Source organism: Diabrotica virgifera, chromosome 10 (genome assembly GCF_917563875.1).
Source record: "Diabrotica virgifera virgifera chromosome 10, PGI_DIABVI_V3a".
Classification (NCBI taxonomy): domain Eukaryota; kingdom Metazoa; phylum Arthropoda; class Insecta; order Coleoptera; family Chrysomelidae; genus Diabrotica; species Diabrotica virgifera.
In genome coordinates, this window is record NC_065452.1 from 138515760 (window position 1) to 138529138 (window position 13379).

General features: G+C 31.8%; 1 protein-coding gene across 5 annotated transcripts in view; it reads left to right on the top strand.

Annotated features, from left to right (window-relative positions):
- LOC126893264 (single-stranded DNA-binding protein 3) overlaps nt 1-13379 on the top strand; it is a 180653-nt gene that overhangs the window by 116816 nt on the left and 50458 nt on the right. For all 5 annotated transcript variants that reach the window (XM_050663273.1, XM_050663270.1, XM_050663269.1 and 2 more), the window contains one exon: nt 2650-2840. In XM_050663273.1, the coding sequence (XP_050519230.1) occupies nt 2650-2840 (191 nt within the window). The remainder of the gene's footprint in view (nt 1-2649; nt 2841-13379) is intronic.

The following is a 13379-nucleotide window of genomic DNA, read 5'->3' on the forward strand; positions in this document are numbered from 1 at the left end:
AGTAAACTGTCATTATTTTTTCATGCAGAATTACCCCCTTAAAGTTTGTCATACCCATTTAAAAACACCCTGTATTGATGGAAAACATGGCTAGTTGTTAAAGTACCTAACTTTTTTATTATCCAACATAAGTGAATGAACAAAAAAAACAGAATGTCAAGAAAACCTGAGGCTTTAGTTGGATTTTAATTTCAGTATTTTATAAATTCTAGAATATTTCACAGGGTGTGTCGAACTTTGAGAAAAAATCACAGTTTGATTGGTACACCCGGTATACAATGACAATTTACCTGTATAGCAACAATATTATTACAGCAATATTGTTAAAGAATACGGCTATAATATCGTCGCCTTAGTACTATAACTTGATAACTCCAAAATTGACGTTTTTGAGATAACTAGTTCACAAGATGTTTTTATTTGCCTCCATATTGTGTAAAAACTTGATAGCTCACTTCAAACAGGTTAAGTATTTATTTATGATTGAAGAAAGTTGATAAAACTCAAATGCCACTAATAGTCAGTGCTAAAACTTGACAAGATAAGTTATCAAGCTATTATTTAATCGAAATAATCGTGAATACGACATACACTGAATGCTATAACTAGATAACTCCAGTTATCTAGTTTTAGCACGTGTTTCTCTGAAACCATTGAACTTACCACATAATATTGCTATCTGTTTATTCGGTTCATTTTAATGCAAGAATTCGAGAATTGTTAGCAGATCTGGCAAACCCCATGGCAGGGCTAATTTTCAACAAAATAATGTTTAAAATATTAGTTGTGTTAAAAAGTTCACTTATATGCGACTTAGCACAACATGCGACATTATCAAATGTTAACATTATGGTAGTGCTAAAAGTTGATAACTTTAATTTTTCATGTTTTTTTCCATATTGGAAAACAAGTTTACACCATATTCCTAAATAGATCAGTTGCCAAAAAGTTAAGGAACAGTATTTTAGAGCTGCAGAGTGAATTCCGTATTTAACATCATGGTAGCAGCACAAATATCTTTAAAATATTTAAACTCGTTTATCTCAAAACTACTAATTTCGAGTTATCAATTTATAGTATTAAGGCGACGATATATTAAAAAAATCAATTAAATCGGACAACAGGTTTAGGAAATTCGAGGCATCAAAAATGACCCATTTTTAAGGTGTCCGCATTTTTTTATCAGGAGTGTAGATAAGTTTCCTTAGGTTCATTCTCCCATTTTTCCTGTATGATTTCTCTTTATCTATCTACCAGGTCTGTATTATATCCAATTCATCTCTTCTCACATCACACTTCAAATTATACATAGAATACTATCTTCAAGCCGCTCAATTAGTTTTGTTGTAGTAGGTAAGGTTTTATTTCGATTTGAATTGGCCATATCTGTTTAGCTTAAAGAATTTCTTGTTTTTGCTTGTTTTATAGTTTTTAACATTACTCGTTTATGTATGACCAGCATGTTTGTAGTAACAATTTTTTCTTTTTTGTCATTTGGTTCAGTACCATAAAAGTATTTTTATCATTTGTATTATTTTTAATCTGCCATTTTTTAGCTTTTGCTAGTTATCTAGGAAATATTTTGAAGTATAGGTAATCATTTGTTGAAGTTCATTTGGAAAGGAGAGCTAAATTACGTTTCACATGTGCAATGTAAATGTCCCATATATAATTTTATGTATCGCATTGTGAATGTTTTCATTTATATGTGGTAAACATTCTGGAAACGGATGGTTTTCGTAAAAAAATGGTCAGAGAAGAAGGAAATTAAATAAAGTAGTATAATTATAGCCATTGTCCATAATTGTAAATTGAGACTATCACAGCAACGGTGGCCTAAGTCCAAAAACGAAGTTTTGGGATAAATTCAATCTTTGTATTCCTATTTCCATTAAGTTTATGAGTAGCCGTAGCCAAATATTGAGTAGGTTGTGTAGGCCCCTGTTAATCCGAAGATTTAATGTTGCTGCTTTTATTGACAATCTAAAAATGCTCACTTTGTGGCTTAGGTCACTGTTGCTCTGAGGGCCTCATACGGTGAATTGATTCATTCAACATATTCTTTCATCTTTTCAAAGGCAAGAAACACTAATTATAATTTCCTGAGTGCTGTATGAAACTTTGATTTCCTCTTACATCATTATATCCAATTTATCTACGAATTCTGTTTGTAGTTCTACCTAATTAATTGACTTCACACATTATTTCTTCTTTTTTTAGCTTTTCTTTTTTCCTCTTATGCCTACTTATTTTTTCCTATTTTGTCAGATTTTTTTATCTTCGCCCTTATTTGTTCCATTTATTCCGTTTCTTTCTGTAGTCTCTTTCTACCTTTTCCTTTATTCATGTATTTTTCATTTGGCTTGTCCATCTTTGTTTTGCCAGTTTTTTAACTTCTTCACATTTTGTTATTTATGTGCTTTACTTATTTGTCTGTCTTTTTTCTTTATCTGCTTTGTTAAGTTTAAATATCGGACATTTGTTGAATTCTTTGAAATTAAAATTTTCTGTAAATTTGTTGTAACACAAAATCATCCGATTCCAGTATACATAAATTTGGTAAATGTTCATTCTTACACACCACTGGCATGTCTGTTTGTTAGTATTCAATAATATTGGACATTCAAGTAATATATTCTTCTGACGTAGGACCTCCTGCAGCAATGAACAGAATGAACCCGCCGAGAGGGCCTTCTATGGGCCCTTTGGGTCCAGGGAACTATGGCCCAGGATTGCGTGGACCACCGCCCAATAGTAGCCTAGGTCCAGGAGGGCCCATGCCGCCGATGACCATGACAGGCCCAGGAGGGCGACCCCAGTGGCAGCCCAATACGTCAACTGTAAGTCACTTTACTTTATCCTATAGTTTAAAATATTTTATGGGGATTCTTGCGACTATGACGGACTGTGGTCTCAAGGATGGTACAAACTTTTATTTAGTACAGGGTTTTTCATTAATAATGAGACTTAAAATCAGTAAAATAATTAAATAGCTGCAGCATATAAGAAAATACAACAAAATATATTTATCAACAGGCATATGATACTGTTAGCGCAGTTTCACACACTAATAATTTTGAACGTGCGGTCGCTAGAACGCACGATAACATTCCAATGGTGGCTCAAGCAATCCCATGGTAACTTTCACATTACACGGCGACTTCCCGAACGGTATAATGTGAAAGTTATCATGGGATTGCTCGGACCACTATTGGAATGTCATCGTGCGTTCAAATTCTTAGCGTGTGAAACGAGGGATATCTTCGTAAAATTTGAACGACACGGTCGTTCCAAAAGAGCTTTGGATGGTATATAGACACTGTCAACAGGCATGAAGTACTTTATAGATATAGAAATCTTGGCTTCTGTTGATATTTACGACATACAGAATTAAAGCAAGGTACATAGATATTAAGATTTGTTCTGCACGTCTCATTTTTATGGAAAGCCCTTACACTGGGGTAATTGTATCTAATACTACTTATATGCATACATTTTTTAAAGATCGATTGTGAGATCATTGTTCTGGTCGGGTTATTAGTCACGTGCTTTTAGAAAATTTTTTTTGAAAAATATGAAATTACACATTATTTTAAACTATTTCTATATGAGGGGTCTAGATTCAAAACCGGACATTTCCACTTTATGTCATTCTGAGTAAACTAAAAAAAAACAATTTACAACTTCACTTTTCCCTATCTCAAATTGGAAGAAAAGTCGACTTTTGCATCTGAACGAATTCTTTCACACTGAATTACTACTAGGAACTGTCATTTTGCTCTTTATCAGATTGTTAATATATGGATCTTTAATCACAGATTACAGAGGTGTATTCAACTAATTTTGACCAAAAAGTGGAAATGTCCGGTTTTGAATCTAGACCCTTCATATATTTCACCTAACCTAACCCAATAACCTAAACAAAACTAATTAAGATAAAATATATTAGTGGGTGTCTTGCTCCTACGGATATGTATACCCTTCTGTCTGATTTGTATAGACACCTATTGGTGAATCCTTAAAATATATACTATGATTCACAGTTTTATGAATATGTATAGCCTAATTTTGTTTTCAGTTAGAATAACTTTTCTACTGGTCTGTTCATATTTCAGTAGATATCTGATATCTTCCCAGGCGTGTTTGTTAATTATTTCCACTAATTTTTACTTTTTAAATACTTATGTTATGTACGCCCTTTTTTAAAACTAAATCATACATTCCCAAAACCCATGGTTCTTTTATCATTCTAACACGGTTATATTTTCTTTTTGTTATAACACTTTCTTCTATCTGAACAGTGTGTCCTTTTCCATCTGCAATAATAAGTGTGAAAAGTACTTTTTCCACCTACCTCTACCGAAAGTATACTTTTCCGGACCTGATTGTAGGGAGCAAAGTTGTACTTTTCCTCCCTAGGGAGGAAAATATTTTTCCTCCCTAGGGAGGAAAAGTAAAAGTGACGTCATGGTATTTCATTCATGAAATGTAACTTATTGACGCCCTGTACAATATCTATTTTCTATTACGTAAGTTTCTATACATTTTAACGTTTATTTATAAAACACTCTGTATTTTGCAGAATGGTAAAAAACAGTAAATTGTTATTTTGATTTAACAATGTTTACATTATTAATTTGACTTTTATTTGACAGTTGACAGTTATATTGTACGTACTTGTTAGTTTTAGTTCTAATAAATTTTGTTGGTTAGTTACATAAATAAATTAAGTAAGAATGAAAACATGACTTGTTATTTGAGGAAGGTGGAAAAACCATATGTATAACATGGGAGTAAAGTGCCTTTTCCTCCCTTGAATGATTACTGCCCTCCGCTACGCGTCGGGCAGTAAACTTCATTCTCGGGAGGAAAAGTAGCACTTTCCTCCCTTGTTATACAAATAGCTATTCCTTGTAAGAGTTTCCAAGAAACGACATCCCCCAAATATCGGTAAACTTGTGTATCACTGAGACTTTTTCTAAATTGATTAATTCTGCGGCACTTTTAACTGGCATTTGACCTGCCCAAAACCACATTAGGTACATAAAATACAGTGCTGACGGGCACGGGCGCCCATACCCATGGGCAGGGGGGCCGTGGACCCCCTATCTTTTCGGGTGCTTTAAACTATAAATGGTTATCCAAAGTAATGTGCAATTGTGCAACATCTTCACATCTGCCCCCCCCCCCTAAAATTTTTTATATGGGCGCCCGTGCTGACGGGACTCACAGTCTTTCAAAAAATGTACCGATACCGATGCATACAATATGATACATCTTCTTACATTTCATTTACTGCACTTTTTTTGGTGATCAACCACTATTTCATTATAATCCAGTATTCATAATTATAAATATGAAGTATTCCGGACTAGAATATAGAATATGGTAGATATAAATAAAAGGTTTAGTTATGTTTTATAAAGATATGCCTCAAATTTAGTCTGGTTAATAACCCGACCGACATGCGATACCCATAAATTTGGGTATGCTATACTTTTTTTTTTGCTAAGTTAATGGCACTGGCATCGCCAAAAGGCCAGTCATGGGTATGCTATACAAACTTCTCGTATTGCATGGTCACGTTTATGCAGTTATCATTAAAAAGTCAATATTGAGTGCTAAAAAGTTCAATATTTAGTATAGTAAAAGACATGAAGAATTCATTTATTTTTGCTTACCGTTTAGTAATAATATTAATTTTAAAATAGTTGTCAATTTCCTATCTTTATTTCTGTTTAATGTGTCTAATATAATACATATTTTATAAACACGAGAGAAAATGAAGGTAGAAATATAAATAACTACTAAATTTACAATCAAGATGCAGTAGAAATAAACAAACCAAGATACGTTAAATGCTACTATTAGGAGCACTGTCGAATCATAAACTACAATGTATAAACTAGTGATGTAACGAATGTCATTTTTTTAACATTCGCGAATACGAATGCGAATATCTGCCACCGACATTCGCGAATGCGAATATTCAATTTTTTTTAAATTTCTCTCCATTTTTGGAATGTTTCCTAAATTTATAATGAAAAGTTAGTTGATATTTAGTGTAAATCAATCTAAATCTTAAGCTTTATTACATATAGGCTTGGATCCCGCGTACCAAAAAAAAGTTGATTAATAGCAAGCTAAAAATTTGTTAATAGCTTAACGGTGTCTAGTCAGACAAACTTTAATGTACGGAAACACTGGAACAGGGGAAGTTTTAATTGTGGAACAGGTTACAGATTCTGAACGTCAGACTACGAAAACGTCCCATGTATTTTGTCGGACAGAACGTCCAGTTGATTTGTTACCCTTTTAATAAACTCTCATGCAAAAATCAGACTGCTATTTACTACCAACATAATTCCTGTCAGTTGACAGTAGAACATATATGTTTCGGACTTATTAAAATGCCCCACATATTTGTCGGAAAAACATTTTTTCATATATTTTATAAAGTTTGCTCTTTAATAAACTTAAAAACAACCTGCTAATTTTCAGAATCATAAACCTGTCAGGATGACACGTTCAACAATTAAAATCACGTTCATGAATTAAAACTTCCCCTGTTCGAGTGTTCCCGTACATCAAAGTTTGTCCGACTAGACACCGTTAAGCTATTAACAAATTTTCAGCTTGCTATTTTTACAGATTTTGATTTTATTAACCTAACCTTAGCTTAAAATTATTTTTTTCTGATATTCATATTCGCAAAACACTCGCACAAATTTCGCGAATGCGAATATGCAAAAATATGTGAATATTCGCGAGTGCGAATACGAATATTCGTTACATCACTAGTATAAACTTTGGAAATCATGATTTGGGACTTAAAATGTATATGTATGTTACAGTTCAAGTGATTATCCAGTTGGAGTAAACTATTCCTAGTTCGAGTCAACTCAAACGGCTGGTTTCAGTAAAAGTTGATTATAAATATAATATGAAGATGGGCAACATTAAATTGGAGGGTCCGAGAAGTTAGCTACAGATATAAGGAAATGAAGGCATGACAGTGTTGCCATGTGTTCTTAAAATAAATCGAAAAAGAGCATGTGATATATTTTTATTAATTTATTTATTAACATGGAAAACATTAACTATGTAGAAAAAATAACGAGAAAAATTTTTAAATTTCTCTAATTATGTCGAAATAACAAGATTTTAGTATCAATAATAAAGTTAAAAAGTGTAAAATAAGTAAAATTCTGCTGCTTAAGATTTTACTTAACATTGATTAAAGACAGAAATATTAAGGGCCGGTTGTTCAAATGCTAATCAACATTGATCGCTATCAAATATTTAATTACTGTCACCAACTGTCAATGTCAACTTTTATTGGGTTGCTGAAAACATAATTGATTATAATTATGAGATTAGTAAATCAATTAACATAACAATTATTAACATAATTGATTAAGTAATTTCATAATTGTAATCAATAATTATGATTTCAACAACCCAATCAAAGTTGACATTGACAGTTGGTGACAGTAATTAAATATTTGATAATGATCATTGTTGATTAGCGTTCGAACAACCGGCCCTGAATATAATGTAAATAATAACAGACTCCAGAATATATGCAACTGAAAACACATGTATACAAGTCCACAGAAATATTAAAAAGCTGTGATAATAACAGGCTCCAGAATATATGCAACTGAAAATACAGATATATAAGTCCACAGTACTATTAGCAAAAATAATTTCTCTAAAATGGAAGTTATTGATATTTATATGGGTAAAAGGACTATAAGTCTTTCACGTGCTACAATAGTAGGCATTTTATTATTTAACAAAATACAAAATAAATACAAAAATAGCGAACTCACGAAGTGAACACTTTTCAGTAACTAAGGGCATTTCAGTATTCATGTACATTCATTCCAAATAATAAAATAGTAAAAAGAAATATTTATAATAATAAAAAGAACGTCATAAAATGTATATCTGCGGAACATCTGTGCAATCTGGCAAACGCAACTTTAAACGTTCTGACTCTATTGCCAAATCTTTCCAGGAATCTATCAGGGCAATTGCCACAAAAAAGTTTCTAGTAATTAACTGCAATGAATATCAAAACAAACAACAAATATTTATTCGTTCGTGTTTTACATAAATTAAAAAATATCAAAATATCAAAATCCATAGAATAATGTAAAAAGGTAGTTTTTGAAGCTTTCTCTGTATATTTGTTGAAGCGTGCAACATATTATACATTATATACAATATAATCACATGGCAACACTGTCAAACTTCAATTCAACGTTCTATGAAAATCTAATGTGGCTAACTTCTCGGACCCTCGAATTTAATGAAGTCCATGAAGATTTTTATTCAACATTTAATAGTAGAAGTAGACTACAACTAGTTAAAGTATACTCTTCCCAATGCCATTTAGTAAGAGTTGATTCACACAGATAACCGATTCTAGAAATTAAATAATGTTACTGGATATTAGGCCAGGAAATGCAGCATTTTGGCTCGCAATTTTTTCGTCCAGCATGGATTTACTTGAAATTTTCACAGATGGTAGGGAATAGCCCAAGGATCATTTTCTATCTGTATCATGCCGCTAAAACCTTGTTGCCACCCATCTTGGGTTCAGGAATTTTTTTTATTACATTTTAATTATGGAAATCGATGGAAAATGTAATTCTAAGAAAAAAATATTCTTTACGTTTTCTTCGTAAAACTAATATTTTTCGAGTTATTCGCGGTTGAAAATAACAGTTTTTCGACGAAAAAATCAACTTTTTAGAGGGTTTTTTTGAGAATCACTCCAAAAAACTGTAGGTTTAAAAATTGTATCTTTTAGAAACGCAAACAAAATCCTTTTTTTTTTTGTAATTTTTCTACAACCAATACAAACTGAAATACGGCATGTTAAAGGTTAGCTTTTTTCGTCAAATGCATAATTTGAAATATTCAAAGCCAAATAACGGAAAAACTTGCATTTTTCGAGGAAAACGTACAGAATATTTTTTCAAGTATACAATTAGACTTTTCAAAAAAAAAAGATTCTTGCATAAAAATTGAGTGAGTTATGATCAAAATAAGGTCGGTACCTACTTTTTTCTACGAAAAAATCAGTGAAAACAACCCCCTAACTACCCACCAAAATAAATGTTTTTATACGTTATTCTATTTTTTTGCTGTATAGATCTATTAAATAGGTATATTTAATAGATGTATTAAATTACTTATAAACATTGCACTTTTACTAAGGGTGATTTTTAAGGGTTGAAATATTATGATCTATCCTAAAGCATAAAACAATCATTATTTAACTAATCAAAACCAAATTTTGCCCATATTAAAGTTTACAATGTTTTTATATAATTTTTGACAATAATGGGTAGTTTAGACCCCTAAAAATAATCAACGCCCTTGAGCATGATATAGAATATGAAGTACAGGGTAAGATGATCCTAATCCCAAATTTTTATGCAAATCGATGTAAGCCGAAACCATTATTTTAGGATAAATAAATTTTTTATATATAGCTCCAACAAGGGTGGTTTTAAGAGTTGAAATATTATGATATTATACCGTAAAGCATAAAACAATCATTATTTAACTAATAAAACCAAATGCTGACCATATTAAAGTTTAAAATGTTATTTTATAATTTTTTACAATTAGGGGTAGTTATCACCCGTATAAAACCAAAAGCGTACAACGGCTCAATATAGAAAATGAACTACAGGATAAAATGAGCCCAATCCCAAATTTTTTGTACAAATCGATGCTGGACGGAAAAATTGCGAGGTTTTGCCATTTTGTCAGCTTCATTTCCTGGCCTATATGTTCAAATCATGATAAGTAGTTGAAACGGTCAAAACAAAGAGACGCACAGTCATCAAAAAAGCACGTGAGATTATACTCCTATAATCAACATTTACTGAATAGTCAACTCAAACTAGTAAAAGTTGAATTAAATTTTTCAAATCAACTTTTACTGCTCGTTTTAGTTAGAGTTGACTCGAACTAGGAATAGTCAACTCTAACTGAGAATCAACTTGAACTGTAACATATACATTGTAAATTACCCGTGTTGAGCTGGCCCCCCCACTTGCAAAAATTAAAAAACAAATAGCCCTGATTTATGAGCTATTTATGAGCTCTCATATTCCGCAAACTAAAAATTTTGAGCTCGTTCCACTGAGCAGGAATTTAATACCCTAGTCAGCCCCCCCCCACTACTTAAAAATAGGAATATTGAATCGGTTTTTGCGGCAGAATTACGAGATATTTATCAGCTCTTGAAATTATATAGTTTCGATTTTTGAACTCATCCGCTTCACCCCCCAAACAACCCTTTAATTGATTTAACTTAAGAGAAAGATGCTGAGAAAACTTAAAATATATCGTATTGCGGATATAATTCCTATAGCTTATATACTCTAAGAATAAACTATTAAATCAAGGGCATTTCGATTATTGAGCTACAACCCCTTCGCAAGAAAACCACCCTATCTTCCCGGCTTAAGAGAAAGTTGTACTTAAAATGCGTTAAACTAATTATTTGGCGACTACATATCATTTAATAATTTATAAGCTTCCAAATTACGCGCATTTAGATCAGTAAATTGCAATTTATTTTGTATAGTGCAGTCACTGAAGGTAAAAATCAACGATTACCTTCAATTTCGGTGAACCTTCATCGATTTTCACGAAAATTGGTCAGTGGTTAGAGGATTCGTCAAGAGACAAAGGTGACATGGTACCACCTTGCGCCTTTACCCTGAGGGTAGATACCGCCCCTTCTCGGGGGTGAAAATTATTTTATAAAAAATAACTGCACAAATAAATAAAAGAACAAATTAAAAGCAACATTTATTATATAAAGTTATTAAAATAAGTCAATACTTTTTAAGTCATTAAAGATCAAAGATTTTAATTATTTGTGAAAAAAATGCATGTTTTGAAGAGGTTTTTTGTAAATCACTGAAAAACTGTAAGTTTTTACAAAAAAGTTAATAGTAGTTTAATTAGTATAGCTTATATTCTAAGAATAAACTGTTAAATCACGCACCTTTCGATTATATAGCTACAACCCCTTCGCAAGAAAACGACCCCATTTTCCCGCCTTAAGAGAGAGTTGTTCTTAAAATAATTTAAATTGATTATTTGGCGACTACATATCGTTTAATAATTTATTAGCTTGCAAAATATACGCGTCTCAATTATTGAATTGCCATTTTCTTTCTATAGTGCAGTCACTGAAGGTAAAAATCAACTATTACCTTCGATTTCGGTAAATCTCCATTTATTTTCACGAATTGACAATAACAACTTGGGGTTTTAGCCTGGGGTATATGTCACCCCTTCTCGGGAGTGAAAATTACTTTATTAAAAATAACCCCACAAATCGAGCGAGGGACAAATTGTAAGCAAAATTTGTTATATAATGTGATTAAAATAAATCAATACTTTTTGAGTTATTAAAGATCAAATATTTTAATTTTTGGAAAGAAAATGCATGCTTTAGAACGATTTTTCATAAATGACTCAAAAAGTGTAAGTTTTTACAAAAAAGTTTTCATCACTAAAATTGAAGCTAATGAAAAATATAATAAATTGCTTACTTGAAAAACCTTTAATGTTAATTTAAAGTAAGTTATTGGTAATTAAATGTATATTTTTTTCCGCGACTGTTCAAATCTAAGGGTTCAAGCTTAAATAACGGGAAAAAGATACATTTTATAACACTTAGGTACTAAATACTTGTCAAAGTACTTAGAAATACCCATCAAAAATAAGATCCAGAAAAAGTTGATAGTATCAAAATCCGCTCACCAATTTTCGTGAAAATGAATGGAGATTTACCGAAATCGAAGGTCATAGTTGATTTTTACCTTCAGTGACTGCACTATAGAAAGAAAATGGCAATTCAATAATTGAGATGCGTATATTTTGCGAGCTCATAAATTATTAAATATATAGTCGACAAATAATTAATTTAAATTATTTTAAGTACAACCCTCTCTTAAGCCGGGAATATGGGATGGTTTTCTTGCGAAGGGGTTGTAGTTCAATAATCGAAAGGCGCGTGATTTTAGAGTTTATTCTTAGAATATAAGCTATACGAATTAAACTACTATTAACTTTTTTGTAAAAACTTACAGTTTTTCAGTGATTTACAAAAAACCTCTTCAAAACATGCATTTTTTTCACAAATAATTAAAATCTTTGATCTTTAATAACTTAAAAAGTATTGACTTATTTTATTAATTTTATATAATAAATTTTGCTTTTAATTTGTTCTTTTATTGATTTGTGCAGTTATTTTTTATAAAATAATTTTCACCCCCGAGAAGTGGCGGTATCCACCCTCAGGGTAAAGGCGCAAGGTGGTACCATGTCACCTTTGTTTCTTGACGTATCCTCTAACCACTGACCAATTTTCGTGAAAATCGATGAAGGTTCACCGAAATTGAAGGTAATCGTTGATTTTTACCTTCAGTGACTGCACTATACAAAATAAATTGCAATTTACTGATCTAAATGCGCGTAATTTGGAAGCTTATAAATTATTAAATGATATGTAGTCGCCAAATAATTAGTTTAACGCATTTTAAGTACAACTTTCTCTTAAGCCGGGAAGATAGGGTGGTGGTTTTCTTGCGAAGGGGTTGTAGCTCAATAAACGAAATGTCCTTGATTTAATAGTTTATTCTTAGAGTATATAAGCTATAGGAATTATATCCGCAATACGATATATTTTAAGTTTTCTCAGCATCTTTCTCTTAAGTTAAATCAATTAAAGGGTTGTTTGGGGGTGAAGGGGATGAGCTCAAAAATCGAAACTATATAATTTCAAGAGCTCATAAATAGCTCGTAATTCTGCCGCAAAAACCGATTCAATATTCCTATTTTTAAGTAGTGGGGGGGCTGACTCAGCCCCCCCCCCCACTAGGGTATTAAATTCCTGCTCAGTGGAACGAGCTCAAAATTTTTAGTTTGCGGAATATGAGAGCTCATAAATAGCTCATAAATCAGGGCTATTTGTTTTTTAATTTTTGCAAGTGGGGGGGGGGGCAGCTCAACACGGGTTTGTAAATTATGATTCGGGCATGCTCCTAGTAGCATTTAACGTGTCTTGGTTTGTTTATTTCTACTGCATCTTGATTGTAAATTTAGTATAATCTCCTAATAGAATATCTCACAATCCTTCCTTTTTTAACATTTATACAGCTAATAATAAAACACTTTAGTACAGGAAATATATTTCATATTAGGTGGTACATGCTTATAGGTATTGGGCCTACCATTTAAAAACAAAAATTATTACCTCCCCCATGTGACTTTTTTTATTCAGTTATTCATGTCAAGTCGGACAACTTTTCTATTTCGGAAAATGGTTTCTAAAC